General features: G+C 49.6%; 1 protein-coding gene across 13 annotated transcripts in view; it reads left to right on the forward strand.

Moving 5' to 3' along the window:
• The window catches only part of NEDD4L (NEDD4 like E3 ubiquitin protein ligase), a 2,900,454-nt gene that overhangs the window by 1,557,893 nt on the left and 1,325,478 nt on the right, over nt 1–17,083 (forward strand). For all 13 annotated transcript variants that reach the window (XM_069627054.1, XM_069627053.1, XM_069627056.1 and 10 more), the window contains one exon: nt 7,199–7,375. In XM_069627054.1, coding sequence (XP_069483155.1) covers nt 7,199–7,375 — 177 coding nt within the window. The remainder of the gene's footprint in view (nt 1–7,198; nt 7,376–17,083) is intronic.

A 17,083-nucleotide genomic window follows, 5' to 3' on the forward strand; every position in this document is an offset into this window, starting at 1 on the left:
TGGTCAGCTACGAGTGGGAGTTGAAGGTGGAGGTCCTATCATGGATTTTCTCACGTTGGGGCACACCGGGCGCTACGGTGGTAAACAAGAAGCTTCCTCAGTATGCCTCCAAAGGGGGGGCTGGGAGCCTCCTCTCTGGGGGATGCTCTCGAGATTACATGGCACAACATGAGAGCTTACGCCTTCCCGCCTCTGCCTCTAGTTCATCGAGCAAGTTGGAAGTTGAAGACTGATAGCTCCGTGGTGGCCGGCCAGGTTTTGGTTCTCAGAACTTCAACACCTGTCGGCGTATCCGCCGATCAGGTTACCAGTAACTCCCGATCTTCTTCACCAAGGGGAATAACAGATGTGGCACCCCTCCCCACAATCGCTCAACTTGGTGGCATGGTGCCTGAGTTCAAGTCTTTAGAGCATCTGAGTTTGTCTGCGGATAACATGCGCATTATCCAGGCAGCCAGGAAACCCTCGACCAGATCTCAGTACAGGAGTAAATGGCTCAGGTTCTGTCATTGGTGTTTGGAGAAGAAATTGGATCTGAGGATGGCCACGATTGACACGCTGCTGTCCTTCTTGTCCTCCCTAGCAAAGTCAGGGGTTCATGTTCTGTCATGCAGGACTCATCTCTCAGCGGTTTCTGCTTACCTTTCTACAGACCTGTGTTCTTATTCTCTAACTAACCCAGTGGTGAAGAGGCATTTTGCTGGCTTGACACGCCTCCACCCTCCGGTGCGTTATCTGCACCCACCATGGGACCTAAATAGTCCTGACGGCGCTGTGTCATAAACCCTTTGAACCAATGGCCACGGTAGACCTCAAGTACTTGTCTTGGAAAGTGCCTTTTCTGGTCGCCGTTACGTCAGCGAGGAGAGTGAGTGAGCTCCAGGCATTGTCGGTGGAGCATCTTTTCTTGGTCTTTCACAAGGACAAGGTAAACCCGGCTTTCCTACCGAAGGTAGTGACCGAATTCCATCTGAATCAGTCGATCTCCCTTCCGGTCTTTTTTCCGAACCCTTCCTCATAGGCTGAAAGAGTTCTACACTGTCTTGATTTCCGAAGAGCTCTTAAGTTCTACCTGGACAGGACTTCCGAGCTTAGGAGTTCTTCTCAACTTTTTTTTACCTTCGGTAACCCTCAGGGCAAGCCGACGTCTAAGGCAACTATTTCCAGGTGGATTGCCGCCTGCATCACGTAGTCTTTCACCGTCCAAAGGCTGAAACCTCCTAAAGGTATCCATGCGCACCTGGTGCGGGGCAAGGCAGCCGCGGTTGCTTTTCAGAAATATGTCCTCTGGGAGTCCATCGCTAGGGCAGCTACTTGGGCCTCCCCATCAGCTTTCTGTAAGCATTACTGTCTCGACATGAGCTCTAGAGCTGACGCTCAGATTGGTCAGGCTGTGCTGAAGAACCTGTTTCAGTAAGGGGTATTTCCATCCACCCGTAGTTCCTGTAAGGAGTGCTTGGGAATCTCGCACAAGTATGGAGGAAAGGGGACGGGACGTAGGAGTATTACCAGGTTACTCACCGTAGTGACCATCTTACTCCTAGTCCATAGTCCCCTTTCCTCCATACGCCCGCCCGCCGTCCCCTCTAATAAGGTTCCTCTGTTATTGCTAATGGGTCTGTGACCCGGCGATAGAAAAGGACTGATGGGCGATGCGGAGCGGTTACGGCCGTGTGCCGGGCCCCGCACAGGAAAGAGAGGAGGGACACATTTTTGAAAAAAATGTGGATGCTTTTTACAAAGTGCTCCGGTCCCGTCCCACAGGACGGAGAGATGTCCCACAAGTATGGAGGAAAGGGGACTATGGACTAGGAGTAAGGTGGTCACTACAGTGAGTAACCTAGTTATTCTCATCCACCGGTCTTGCCTTCAGCTGATCTTCGGATCGCCGTCCTTGTTGGGAAGAGGGCATCCACACAGGCCTCCAATACTCACCTGCGCATCTGCGTTCCTCCGGAATACGTCAGCGCGGTTCTTCCATCCACCATCCTGGGGCCACGCCTGCATAGAAAGAACAGAAAACAGCAGGTTAGTCGCGCACAAAACAAAAACAAACAATTATTCAGCCATCCAGCGCCACTCACCCGCGCTAATACTCACCTGGAGATAACCTGCCCCGCATCCTATGAGAGTCAAATCTTCATCCAAACCTCCGTACAAATCCTCACCTGCAAGAAAGACTTAACTCGTTTAAACTTTGGGAAATAAAGACATTGAGCACCTATACCAAGCATCCATTGGTATAGAGACTTACCTGCTTAATCCAGATATTCCAGACACAGCAACAGCCACTCTGGGCCAGTGAAGTAACTGTGTCCGGGGAAAAACTGAGCTTACTGCCCTCTGCTGAAAGTCAAGCAGGACGGAGAGCCAAACTCACAAAACTCAAAGGTGAGCTAGAAGAGGAGTTGGACATCAGGAGGTTGAAGGAGGTGGGACCAATCCAGCCCCCACTCAAAAGCTAATATCTTGTTTCAACATTGCAGACAAATGCCTCCTGGGGTGATAACAGGGGAGAGGACATCATCATACCACCAGAGCTACGCCAGTGCAGACATCATTCGTACGGCTACGTGCTATACCTCCATGGAGACCAGATGAGCGTGACAGTTACAGACCGACTCCTGTTCCAGCGTTGGGAGTTTGCAGACCTGCACTTGTTTGCATCTCCCCAGAATGCCAGTTTGCTCAGTTTGCTTCATGGGCAGGTCGGTGGTCGCTGCAACAAGCCTTCCAGATCTGTCGGCACGGCTGCAGTTGTTACTCATTCCTGCCCACCCTCTGCTCCAATGGTCCCTCTGCAAGTTCCGGGCTTCGATGGGTTGCAGCCTCATCTTGATTGCCCCCCACTGGCCTTCGAGACCCTGGTTTTTGGTTCTGCTGCAGTTGTTCTCCCAGGGTCCTGTTCACCTTCAGATATCCAGCAGGGGATTCCTGACGCAGCAGGGGGAGGCAGTAGAACATCCAGACCCGGCCAAGCTGGCGCTGGCGGTGTGATTCCTGACCAGCTGAAGCTTCAACATGCTCAATTTTCGGATGACAACTGGAATATCATTCAGCAGGCCAGGATGCCATCGACTCGGTCCCAGTATAAGAGCAAATGGACTAGATTTTGCCATTGGTCTTGTGACAAGGGTCTGGACCCTGTCGCCTGTCCTCTGGATGATGTGCTGGCTTTTTCAGCACAACTGCCTCATTCTGGAGTTAAACTTGCCACACTTATTTGGCAGGCATTGGAATTTACAAGAATTCCCCATAGCATGTGTTTTTGGTGACCAACCCGGTGGTTAAGGTCCACCCTAAGGGGTATTCTAGAATGTTACCTCCGTTGCATAGGCCGCTTGCGGTCTCGGACCTCAATGTGCTTTTTGCGACTTTGCAACGCACGCCTTTTCGAGCCGATGGCCTCTGTGGACATCCGCTTGGTTAACTTGCGCACTCACCCAAACTTCTTGCCCATCGTGGTCTCTCCATTTCATCTGAATCAAGAGATATATCTGCTGGTGTTCTTCCCGAACCCGCAGTTGGAGGTAGGGAGGGCCCTGCATTTCTTGGATCTCAAGAGGGTTCTCAATTTCTATCTCTCTCGGGTGAAATCCTTCAGGTAGTCTGAGGCATTGTTTGTAACTTTGGGAGGGCTCTCCCCCCCGGCTCTCCGGTTTCCAGGGCTTCCATTGCCCTTTGGATGGTTTAGGCTATTTCAGAGGCATACACGGCCATGGGCAAACCGGTTCCTGAGGGGATTCATGCCCATGCGGTCAGAGCCATGGCCACGTCCGTCACATTTCAGAGACATGCTTCTTGGGATGTCATCAGCAACGCGGCTACCTGGGAGACACTGTTGGCCTTCTGTAAGCACTACTTACTGAACACCAGCTCCAGACGCGTTGCTGAGTTTGGTCAGGTGGTTCTGAAGAACATTTTTGCTTCATCCTAGATATGAGGCAGGTTTCACAGCTCCACCCTATGTTCTTGTTCAGTAGAATCACCCACAAGGATGCAGGAAAGGGGATGGGACGTATGAGAATTGTTACTCACCGTAGTGACTAGAGTACTCATAGTCCTTAGCACCCTTTCCTTCATAAGTCCCACCCAGCATCCCCTGCTGGTATGCCAAGGGCTAATATGTACTAAGCGTAGCCAGGTATCTAAGCATCGCGCTATGCTAACTTTAAAGGGGAAGCTCAATTTCTTGCTGCGAAAGGTTTCGGTACCGTCCACCATGTTTGGGGTTGCTCACAAGGATTGAGGAAAGGGAACTAAGGACTACAAGTACTCTAGTCACTACGGTGACTAACTTTAATTGGAATCATACCAATACTGCAACAATGTCGCCTAGTACGAAAACTGTGCAGTCAAAAAATACCAACCCCTATTACTGCCACTAAGGGAAGCGGGGGGTTGCGGTGGAGTCCCCCTGCTCCTCTTAGTCGTGGTAATCGGTGGTGCGGGGGTGTCCCCCTCTTTAGTTAAATGGAAAGCAGGGGACAAAGTTTAAAGAAAAGAAAAAGAAAAAAAAGGACCCTGTGGCTCCAGCGTTGACCCACGTAAGTGGGTGGGAACTGATGCTTCTGTGTGTGCCATCATTAAAGTAAGTGGCCGGGGGGAGCAGGGTAGGGGGATACGGGCCACAGTGATCTATCTGATCACTGGATCACTGCACCGTGCCGTTATGGTCGTTGACATTACGTCAGTCCCTGGAAGAAGCAGCATTGTGTGAGCAGCTCCCTACAGGTAATGGGAGGCACAGGCAGACCGGTGGGGACAAAGGAAGAGTTGAGGGGGTCTCAACTTCCTGACATCAATGTGGCGGAACCTGAAGGTGGTCCAAGAAGGGTCTGGATGCCCTATAACGAACAGAGTGCATCCGAGGAGTACTTCCTCTTCTCAGTGGAGGCAGCGAAACCACTGACCACGAGAGAACGGGCCGGGAGCCCTTAAATATTTGAAAGACGCAAGAAGTGAACATCCTCATCCCAGTGGCCACAAGAAGACCACTGAATAATGGATAAGGGTCTGAAACTCAAAGCAAAGTGCACTACAGCATAATGGAAACTTTCCTAGGTTCAATGACTAGATGTAGGTCACTGAAACTCATAGAAAAGTTGGGACACTGTAAGGGCCTGAGAACAGAGGCCAATGGAATTGCCGAGCTGGCAGGAGTAAAGAACATTGCACGCTATGTCGAGAACCAGGGGAAGGGAGTAATTCACCCTGGTCCAAAGTGTGTGGCTACTGATACATCAATGGGCATCAGGAGAAGGGAGGCAGTCTCCTGGTAAAGAATCTGAAAGCTTAGCTAATCTAGAAGTCCACAGTACGCCAGGGGAAGAGAGTCATTCCCCGTGGCTTGTGACATTTTGTAAAGAGAAGTTTTCTAAGTATACCAGAAGGGAGGCATTCTCCTGGTCGAAGATAGTTTGTGTTTGAACTATGCCAGGACAAGGGAGATATTATCTTCGACTTTTAACTACGCCGAATGCGAAGAGTGAGGAGTCTTTATTTAGCATTCTTAACGTTTAAGTGTAAGGGATAGAAGTAGGGTTTTGGACAAGGACAGTGAATGTTATTTGGCGGACATTCTGACACTTCCTTAGTTGTAGGTCGAGGCAGGGAAACCCTTCAATGAGTTTGGGATGGATAGGTTTCTTTGTGGTATATAACGATAAGTGTTTATAACCAAAATCGTGCACATTCTTGGTGCGTCTCAGACTTCTGCACCTATACAGTACCCAGAAGCAGCACATTGCAATAGGAAAGCATGACTGAGATAATATTGCAGGCTTTTCTTGTGCAGTGTGCTCCAGAAAGATGGGGATGGGGATGGAGCCTGAGCATGACATAAATAGTGATGCTCTGGTGATTGTTTTGTTCTGCGCTGTCATGTACACAAAGCAGCATACATGTAGGTTAAGTTTGTTTTCCCCTGAAGGAGCTGAGACGAGAAGAAAAATGTGTTTTATTGTTTTAAGACTGAGCCAGATTGCTTCCATTGAAGATCCGGTGAGGTTGAAAAGATTGTTGTTCAGTTTGTCCATGGGGAATCCCCCTGAGAGTCTAACATGATCTTTCACCGACCTAGTTGTAGAAGGACACTTCATTACCAGATTGTGAAGGGGCTTGATATACGTTTTAAATGTCAAGGGAGACTTGCATGAATCCTGCAGTCCAATACGGATGGGAAGGCATCCCGTATTTCTCCTCTGTTATTATCCCATGATTGCTCAGCTAGACATATTAAGGTGTTCTACCGTGATTCATTTAGGTTCATTCAGACTGTGTTTGCAACGAAACGGTATACCCATAAAAGACACAAAAAATCACACTTGCTAACTTTAATGCAGTATCATTTTTTTAATTACCAGGTAAAGTGAAACCATGTTAACAGCATTATTTAGAAATTCAGAGTACTTGTGTGTCTGGTTCAGAGATTTTGTCTGTTAAAATAAATGGGAATATCCAAATAATAAATTGAACTGAAAAGGCTGGGTTTTAAGTCTTCAGAAGTTCTGCTAATTTTCTATAGGTATTGAATTGTGCATAATAAAGTGCCTCCTACATTACCGCACCTGCCTCCCCCTCTCATCGCCAATGGGAATCATTTGAGAACATGTAACATTCAGCAAACTGATGGCGGGAACACAATTGTGTGTATGATGGGTAGTGATGAGATTTGTAGGGCTCTATTCAGTAGAGATGATGCTTTAAAGCAGATCATGTGTCTTAAGAGAAGGGGTCATTCAGGGAATGTGAAGGATAGGGTGGGCAGTATTCTGAACTATGTTGAGCCTGCAGACAAACCATTGATAGAACACTGGAATACAGACTATTACAGAAGCCAATGCAACTACTGTGGTGGCATCGACATTAACATGCATGGCTGAAAACTAAGACAAACCTATTGCTAGCAGGTTCTAGAAGTATAAAGGGCTAGTGCCAGACACTGAACCACCAACATATCTCTTGCTTGAGAAGGTAGAAAAGATTATTCGTCCCATACTGAAACTTTGAAAATAAGTGTCTATTGCTCAGCATTATGTACCTCTACTATCATTTTAGTCCTGACCAACGTAAATCCTGTCTCCTAAATATGGTTGATTGCTATTGGATGCTTTCAAAAAGTACAAATGTTGAATGTAGATGTAAACTGAATAATGTCTAATTAACTGGCTAATCAATGTTTTATGAATTATTTTAGCCCTGGGAGACGATATCCGAAGAAGGGAGCATCAGTGGGGATTCTCTGATGCAGTCTTTACCACCACCTGCTTCACCGGTTTCTCGAACCAGTGGTCTTGAGTTATCTGAAGAGTTGAACAGGAGGTTACAGATCACATCAGATTCCAACGGGGAACAGCAATTCACGTCTCTCATTGTGAGTATGGGAATTACCTTAGGCAGTCATTTTACAACTTAATTTTTGCACAAGTGTATGGTCCTGAACTGCAGAAAGCATATCTGGGACTTCAGATACTCCAATGGCCCATGCTGACAGCACTTGTTGCTTTGTAAGCACTGGTTTCTGGAATAAAACATTTTCTTTTAACTGAGAGCAACTACTATGGATCTTATTTTGTTCTCCAGCATGGGGTCTGGCATGGATTCACATGCTCATGAATATTCCCCGTCGTCAGGCCGGGAATCCTCGGTATAGAAAAAATCAGTATCAGTTTCGTTTCTGATCTGTCTTTCTCAGTAGTAACCAATCACTGGTCTCTGGGTCACACTGCCCCAGCCAATGATTGCCCTCTCCCTACGCCCCACCCCTGGCAGCCATCATCAGATTTTTACTGTCATGATCTCTGCTTCCAAAAGATCAGGACTTGCCCGACTCCCTTGGAAGCAGACCCATAACCCCGGTTCCGAGTGCCAGCCAGTCCCAATTGGGACCTTTTGGACCCTGTCCTGGCGCCAGTGGCACCAGGCTCATAAAGATGCCCAGTCCCAGCGCTGGAAGCGCCGGGCTCATAATGCTTGGGTGGACTTACCTGCAGCAGACCATGCTGCTTACTTACCTGCCAGTTGAACCCCTGATCCTCTTCTGTTTGGGACTACTTTTCCTGTTGGGTGGGGCAGGAGCCACTCCCTAGGTTCAGAACACTGGAACTCTTCTGGAAAGCAGGAACTCTTTTCTTACCTAGGCGTGGCTGTGGAAGGAGGAACCTAAGCACTACAGGAGGCTATTTAAACCACACCCGATGGATGAATCTTGCTTTGCGTTATTCTGCATTCTCTGCAGCAGAACGCTCATCGTGTCTTATGCTTCTGATCCTGGGCCTAAGGGAACAAAGGCTTACCATCCTGGAATCCAGTCTTCAGCAGCACCTGTAAAGACAAAGAAAGAACAGGTTAGCACTACAGTCTTCAGTGGCAGCGCATCTCTTACCTGGTCCATCGGCTGTCACCAACGCCTCGCGCTGCATTCCAGCATCTGAAAGACAAAGGCTTACCTACTCTTCGCATGCTCCGGAGGTCTTCGCACTGCATTCCGGCATCTGAAAGACAAAAGCTTACCAGCTCTTAGCACGCTCCAGAGGCCTTCGGCGCTGCATCCCGCATATGAAAGACAAAAGAAGGTGCGTTTAAAGACATTGGGCAACTTTATTACTCACGTGCCATTACTCCTTCCCACGCCGAATCCAGTGGGTATTCCAGCACCCTTCAGCTTCTCTAAAGCTCCGAACTTGTACCTGCAAGATAAAAGAGGCAGTTAGTGCGCATCGTGAAGCAGGCTACAAGCGCTTACTTACGTGCTTCCAGGCGCTTCTATTCCTCACGCGGGTTCGATCCTCAACTCTCATCAGCCCGCCATCCGCCATCGCCGGAACCCTGCAAAACAAGAGATATCATTACAAAAGACTTTTAAGACATTTGAAGTACCCAGAACTAACCGTTCGTGCAGTTAACGACGGACAGCAGTCCTCTGAGGTCAAGAGGCCTGCACCCTTATCCAGTGAAGAAACTGGTTACGGCACCCTGCCCTGAGGCAGATGGAGAGCTCGGCGTTCACTTACCTAAGGTGAGGGTGTTAACCTTTGGGGTTCTACAGGAGAAGAGAAAGGGAAGAGGAGAGAGGCACCCAATAACCCCAGTTCATTAATCCCATATTTTCTATCTGCAGACATCTTACTCTTCGAGTCAGACATACAGTGCACAGAGGTCCAGCCCAAAGAGCCAACCGTGTGTTACACATCACCTTTGAAGATACGGCATTCACCCAGTCAAGACCGGCGCCTCTGCGGGAATCAGGTGAGCGTTACAGAACGCAAAGCCTATCGCAAAACTCCCACCCAGGCGCTATGGAAACCTCGGATACCGACCAGCTAGCCCAGTTACTTGGGGAACTAAGAGCAGAAGTGCATGCAGCCCGTCAGGAAACGAATGCTCTAAGAAGGGAACTGATTATTTCCAAGGAGCGAACAGACGATCTCGCTAGACAATTGCTACAGTCACAAGCCGGACAAACTCAGTTACCCGCATCAGGGGCAAATCTTCCTTCAACATCCTCTACGAACCCAGTGCAGATCAACCTACCTGGGAATGTACCTCTGGCTCCGCCCGAACGATTTTCTGGTGACCCAAAGAGGTTTGCAGTATTTATTAATCAGTGCCGGTTGCACTTCTTATGCCGGCCAGCAGCCTTTCCAACTGATCAAGCTAAGGTAGCTTTCGTGCTTTCGTACCTTAGTGGCAATGCGGCAGACTGGTCGATCCCTCTAGTTAATCAAGATGATCCGGTTCTCCATGATTTTCAAGCTTTTCAGCTCAGTATGGAAAAACTGTTTGCAAGACATTCACAGGGGCAGGCCTTGGACAATGAGCTCCTTTCATTGCGGCAGGGTAATCAAGACCTTTTGGCTTATATTGCGTCTTTCAACAGACTGATAGTGGAAACTCGATGGCCTGAGGACAAAAGGATTACGCTGTTTTATAGAGGTCTACGTGGAGAGCTCAAAGATGTGTTAGCCCAAGTAGTGAATCCCCCGCAAGACTGTTCGGACTATATTGACTTAGTCGTTCAAATTGACCACAGACTGCAGAACAGGAAGGCTGATCGTTCCAAGTTTGATGCTCGAGTATTTTCCAAACCACCAACTCCTACCAAAGGAGTAGACTCCGGGGAACCCATGCAAATAGGGGGCCTGAAAGGACCACTAACACAAAAGGAGCGGGAAAGGAGAAAACAGCTGCAATTATGCCTCTATTGCGGAAACTCGGAGCACTTTCTTCGAGACTGTCCGGTGAAACCAGCCAAGAAGGCAGTAGGAGCTGCAGTTACCAGGGTCACAAACTCTGAGCAGGGAAACGACCTCGCCCGACAAGAATAGAGGTCCTCTTGCCGAGCGTTAAAACCAGTTCCGTGACCTCGCATTTCGTGATACCTATGGTCCTCATTAGCCCTGAACATCCGGATCGATTACATGCGATTGAAGCTTACGTCGACAGCGGTGCCATCGGAAATTATGTGGATCATGAAATGGTTTTGAGGATGAATCTGACTTTGTCCAAAGGCTGTAAAGGACGTCATTACTACGGTGGATGGTACGGAGATGGCCTCCGGACCAGTAACGCATACCACCCAAGAAGTGACGCTAGTAAGTCAAGATGGACACCATGAGAAGATCGTGTTCGATGTGATCAAGGCCCCTCAGTTCCAGATTATTCTAGGAATTCCTTGGTTAGAGAAGCACAATCCTCAGATCGATTGGCGAGCAAGAACGGTTCAGTTTCCAGAATGTGTCTCTACTTGTCACCCTCGACCAGGTGTTGCACTGGCAGCAATTTCCTCGGAGGCTCCTCAGTTACCTCCTGAATACCTAGAATTCCAAGATGTTTTCCGGAAGGATCAGGCTAACTCTCTACCTCCTCATAGGTCTTATGACTGCCAGATAGACCCGATACCTGGATCTACTCCTCCTTGTAGTAGAATTTATGCCCTCACCGAGCCTGAGAATCTTCACTTCCGACAATACCTGGATCAATACCTAGCGAATGGGTTTATTCGTCCTTCCAAGTCCCCTGCTTCCTCAGCTTTGTTCTTCGTTCCAAAAAAAGAAGGGGACCTTAGAACTTGTATAGATTATCGCGCCCTGAACCAGATCACCGTTAAGAATAGATATCCGTTACCTTTGATCCCTGAACTCCTGGACCAAGTCAGAAAAGCATGCATATATACAAAGCTGGATCTTAGAGGAGCCTACCACTTGGTACGAGTAAAAGAGGGCGATGAATGGAAGACTGCCTTCCGCACCAAGTATGGGCTATTTGAATATCAGGTCATGCCCTTCGGACTTTGCAATGCCCCGGCCGCCTTTCAATATTTTATGAACAATGTCCTCAGAGAGCTCATAGATGTGTGTGTTGTTGTTTACATTGACGACATCCTCGTTTATTCTTCATCGGAAACTGAACATCGCAAACACGTGAAAATGGTCCTTGAGAGATTGCGTCAACACAAACTTTTCGCTAAATTGGAAAAATGTGTTTTCAATGTGACTGAAGTTGAATTCTTGGGATTCATATTATCACCTAGCGGAGTGCGTATGGATTCAAAGAAGGTCGATGCAATTCTCAAATGGCCATCGCCATCCTCCGTAAAAGGTGTTCAAAGCATGTTAGGCTTCGCTAACTTTTACCGCAGGTTTATCCCCGAATTCTCTCGAATAGTCCAGCCCATCACTGCCTTGTTAAAGAAAAACAAACGTTTTGAATGGTCTACCGAGGCGGAACAAGCTTTCCAGAATTTGAAGACTAGATTTATCTCTGCACCGATCTTAAAACACCCTCGCCCAGAACTCCCCTACATCGTTGAAACTGATGCTTCGAGCCTTGCCATGGGGGCAGTTCTATCACAAAAGGACCCAGTAACCAATCAGTTGCATCCCGTGGCATTTTGGTCCCGCAAATTCTCGCCTCCTGAAATCAATTACACTATTACTGATCAGGAACTTCTAGCTATCAAGTCCGCCTTTAAGGCTTGGCGGCATTATCTTCTGGGGGCCCGACACACCGTTACTGTGATTACAGATCACCGAAACCTGCAATATTTGAAAACCGCAAAAGCTCAATCCTCTAGGCAACTCCGTTGGGCACTATTCTTTGCCGAGTTTGACTTCATAATTACCTATCGACCTGGTACAAAAAACGGTAAAGCTGATGCCCTTTCTCGGATGGGAGTGGAAGAACATTTGATCAATCCTAAACCTGTACCTATCATTCCCGAACAAAGAATTCTAGGTGTAATCGCCACACAATCCATAGAGGAAGTTAAGGATAAAGCCAGGCTACTGGTAACTCCAGCAGACATACAGAATTGGCATCTGCAGGGAAAGGACTTTACGGTGAAGGACAACCTATTATATTTTCAAGAACGGTTATACCTGCCCAGCACAGATTTACAGAAAAAGGTAATCTCTTGTTATCACGATTCTTTAATGGAAGGGCATCCCGGTATGACCAAGACCTCGGAAAAGATCAAGCGCTACTTCTGGTGGCCGTCTTGGAAAAAAGATATCAGAGACTTTATAATGTCCTGTGGAGTATGCGCCCAAAACAAGAGTCAAAAGGAAAAACCAGCCGGCCTCTTACGCCCTATTGACATCCCGCCTCGCCCTTGGCATACGCTTTCTATGGACTTCATCACCGATCTACCTCCATGCTCCGGATACAATACAATCCTAGTAATCGTGGACCTATTCTCCAAGATGGCGCATTTCATTCCACTCAAAGGCTTACCAACAGCAGCAACTCTGGCCCGAGAATTTCTCGAAAACATCGTCCGACTGCACTGTTTTCCTTCAGTTCTAATTTCGGATCGAGGTAGTCAATTTATTTCTCATTTCTGGCGAAGTTGCTGTCGGTCGGCTCAAATTGATGTGAGACTTTCGACCAGCCACCACCCTCAAACCGACGGACAAACCGAGAGGACCAATCAAACTCTCGAACAGTATTTGCGCTGCATGCTACAACAAACTGAAAAAACTTGGAAAGATATCCTTTGGATAGCCGAATATGCCTACAATAACTCTGTACACTCGGGAACTGGGAAGACCCTGTTTTTTCTTTTATACGGTAGTCACCCTCGAACCTCGGAGTTGGATCCACTCCAAGATCTTGGAACACCAGCAGTAGACCACCTGCATTCTACAATCACCCAAGCCTTTAAGGAAGCCGTTTCTCACCTTCAAAGGGCTAAAGAACAATACAAGAAAGGAGCAGACCAACATCGGAAGGAAGCCCCCCAATATCAAGTAGGAGATCAAGTCTGGTTATCCACCAAATATCTACCTCTAAAAGGACCACGCACATTCAACCCAAGATACCTTGGTCCCTATACCATCACTACCATAGTAAATCCAGTAGCGGTCAAGTTGGACTTGCCCCCTCACATGAAGATACATCCGGTCTTCCATGTCTCTCTATTAAAACCCGTGCAACCTCAAACCCGACTAACTACATCTCCAAAACCTATTCTAGTTGATGGAGAACTCGAGTTTGAAGTCAAAAGCATCCTGGATTCCAAGATCTCCAAATCTAAACTATTTTACCTGATTGACTGGAAAGGCTACGGTCCCCAAGAAAGATCCTGGGAACCTGCAGAATATGTCCACGCGCCTCGTCTAATCAAAAGATTTCATCGAACATTTCCTAACAAGCCCAAACCCCCGGAGAAGCCCTGTTTGGGAGGGGCCTTGAGGGGGGGTGCTGTCATGATCTCTGCTTCCAAAAGATCAGGACTTGCCCGACTCCCTTGGAAGCAGACCCATAACCCCGGTTCCGAGTGCCAGCCAGTCCCAATTGGGACCTTTTGGACCCTGTCCTGGCGCCAGTGGCACCAGGCTCATAAAGATGCCCAGTCCCAGCGCCGGGCTCATAATGCTTGGGTGGACTTACCTGCAGCAGACCATGCTGCTTACTTACCTGTCAGTTGAACCCCTGATCCTCTTCTGTTTGGGACTATTTTCCTGTTGGGTGGGGCAGGAGCCACTCCCTAGGTTCAGAACACTGGAACTCTTCTGGAAAGCAGGAACTCTTTTCTTAGGCGTGGCTGTGGAAGGAGACACCTAAGCACTACAGGAGGCTATTTAAACCACACCCGATGGATGAATCTTGCTTTGCGTTATTCTGCATTCTCTGCAGCAGAACGCTCATCGTGTCTTATGCTTCTGATCCTGGGCCTAAGGGAACAAAGGCTTACCATCCTGGAATCCAGTCTTCAGCAGCACCTGTAAAGACAAAGAAAGAACAGGTTAGCACTACGGTCTTCAGTGGCAGCGCATCTCTTACCTGGTCCATCGGCTGTCACCAACGCCTCGCGCTGCATTCCGGCATCTGAAAGACAAAGGCTTACCTACTCTTCGCATGCTCCAGAGGTCTTCGCACTGCATTCTGGCATCTGAAAGACAAAAGCTTACCAGTCTTCGCACGCTCCGGAGGCCTTCGGCGCTGCATCCCGCATCTGAAAGACAAAAGAAGGTGCGTTTAAAGACATTGGGCAACTTTATTACTCACGTGCCATTACTCCTTCCCACGCCGAATCCAGTGGGTATTCCAGCACCCTTCAGCTTCTCTAAAGCTCCGAACTTGTACCTGCAAGATAAAAGGGACAGTTAGTGCGCATCGTGAAGCAGGCTACAAGCGCTTACTTACGTGCTTCCAGGCGCTTCTATTCCTCACGCAGTTCGATCCTCAACTCTCATCAGCCCGCCATCCGCCATCGCCGGAACCCTGCAAAACAAGAGATATCATTACAAAAGACTTTTAAGACATTTGAAGTGCCCAGAACTTACCGTTCGTGCAGTTAACGACGGACAGCAGTCCTCTGAGGTCAAGAGGCCTGCACCCTTATCCAGTGAAGAAACTGGTTACGGCACCCTGCCCCGAGGCAGATCGAGAGCTTGGCGTTCACTTACCTGAGGTGAGGGTGTTAACCTTTGGGGTTCTACAGGAGAAGAGAAAGGGAAGAGGAGAGAGGCACCCAATAACCCCAGTTCATTAATCCCATATTTTCTATCTGCAGACATCTTACTCTTCGAGTCAGACATACAGTGCACAGAGGTCCAGCCCAAAGAGCCAACCGTGTGTTACACATCACCTTTGAAGATACAGCATTCACCCAGTCAAGACCGGCGCCTCTGTGGGAATCAGGTGAGCGTTACATTTACCGCACATTCAAGTGTTGGGAGTCCTCGTGCTTAGCTCTCAAGCTTTTGCTGCGTTTTTGCGCTTTTTTCAGGAGATTTTCTCATTTTTAAGGTTAAAAAAGCCTCAAGCTCCACCGTTTCTACTTCCGATCAACGGGGATCCATTTCGGAGTTTTCTACGCCTCTCAAGGGTGAAGATTTCGTCGAGTTACGCTTTTGGAGGATTCCAGAAGTTCCGAGGCTAAGCACATGGCCCAGGAGAAAGGGAGCTCGACGCCCAGGAAGCTATTCAGGACCTGCCCTGGATGCCAGCTTCAGAACTTTTTCAAGGAGGACGAGTATTCGTTATGCCTCTACTGTCTCCATGAGGACAAGACGCACAAGGAAAAGGACTGCGCATTTTGTGGAAACATGTCGGAGCGGACCATGAAGGATCGCCACCTCCGTCTCGTCAACTGGCTGGAAGGTAAGAGCCCGCCAGGCGAGAAGAAGAATAAGTCCGAGCGGTCTTCTAAGTCCTGTGAGGGTGCTCCGGCGACAGGGGCCCAACAAAAGGCTAAGCACCGCGGTCACCGGGAGCGCCGAACGGTCGGGCTCCTTGGCTGCCAGGCAGGGCGCATCCTCCCCGGCGCCATCGACCATGAGCCACCGCTCTGGCTCGGGTAAGAGGAAGCCAGAGAACCCGGCGAAGCTTCTGGAGAGGCCCCGGTCGATCTCGAAGACTCCGGCAGAGGGAGAGCGGGGCTCGGACCCTCCCCCGAAGGTGAAGGCCCCAGGCGTACAGAAGGTGACGTTGGCCGTGATTCACCCTGCTAGGACCTCGATTGAGGATGTCGCCGCGGCCCTGGCTCAGCCTGTGGAGGCTACACCAGTGGAGGCGCCCTCAGGTACCAGAGTCTCCCTGCCACTGCGGAGGGAGTCGTCTTTCAGGCCCAGCAAGAAGACCCCCACGAAGTCCTCGTTGGAAAGGGGGTAGGGGGTGGTGGCCGTCGTGGATACGGACATGACCTCTGAAGAGGAGCTCATCCAAGTCGTGGAGGAGACCCAGCCCATCGGGAGGGATCCTGACGAGGGCGAGGGCGACGGTGACGCAGACGAGGCTCCTCAAGAGCCCTTGCGCCCGTCCTTTCCGGCGCCGCAGGACACCTCGGCGGCCATTTTGTCAGCCATCCAGTACATATGCTCGGAGATAAGGACTAGGTTGCCCCTTCTCCCGACGGAGGAGCCTGAGCCAGACCCGATGGAGGATCCGGAGCCAGGACCTTCGGGGAGCCTACCGCCTAAGAGGAGGACGACGCATCCTAGGCCTCCTCTCCCGCCTCTGCGGCCTTCTCTGCCTTCCCCCCCGGTCCACTACCCACGGGGATGATAAAGGCATGGACACGACTACGACGGGTACGGATGACGAAGGAGGCGACGACGGGACGTGTCCCCTGTAGCCCCCTGCCCGGGCTTCCCCGCCCGATGAGATTGGATCCTTCCATGCAATGATCTCCAGGGCATCCGAGCTCTTCCAGCTCTGCCCCGAGGAAAAGGAGGGGTTCCTTTACCAGCGGCGCAAGGCTAAAAGGAAGACGGTCCTCGCCGTACCGCTTCTTCATGACATCTGGGATGAGGGGCTCGCCCTCCTCAAGAACCCTGCCACGGCTCCTGCGAAGAGGGACCGGTACGAGAAGAAGTACTGGGTCCCCGACGCTGCCCCCTTGTGCCTTAGGGCGCAACCTACCCTGGACTTGGTCGTTTCGGCAGCGGCCAAGAAGAAAGCGGGGGGGGCATCGGCCTCGACTTCAACCTCCCACCCGGACGGCGAGGGTAGGAAACTGGATGCGATGGGATGATGGGTTATCTCATCTTCAGCGACGACCATCAAGGTGACCAACGCCCTGGCCATTGTAGCCCGCTACGACAGGGAGTTGTGGTTCAAGATCGCCCCGCTGTTG

The sequence above is a fragment of the Ambystoma mexicanum genome, chromosome 6p (assembly GCF_040938575.1).
Source record: "Ambystoma mexicanum isolate Mex_15411 chromosome 6p, UKY_AmexF1_1, whole genome shotgun sequence".
Taxonomy (NCBI): domain Eukaryota; kingdom Metazoa; phylum Chordata; class Amphibia; order Caudata; family Ambystomatidae; genus Ambystoma; species Ambystoma mexicanum.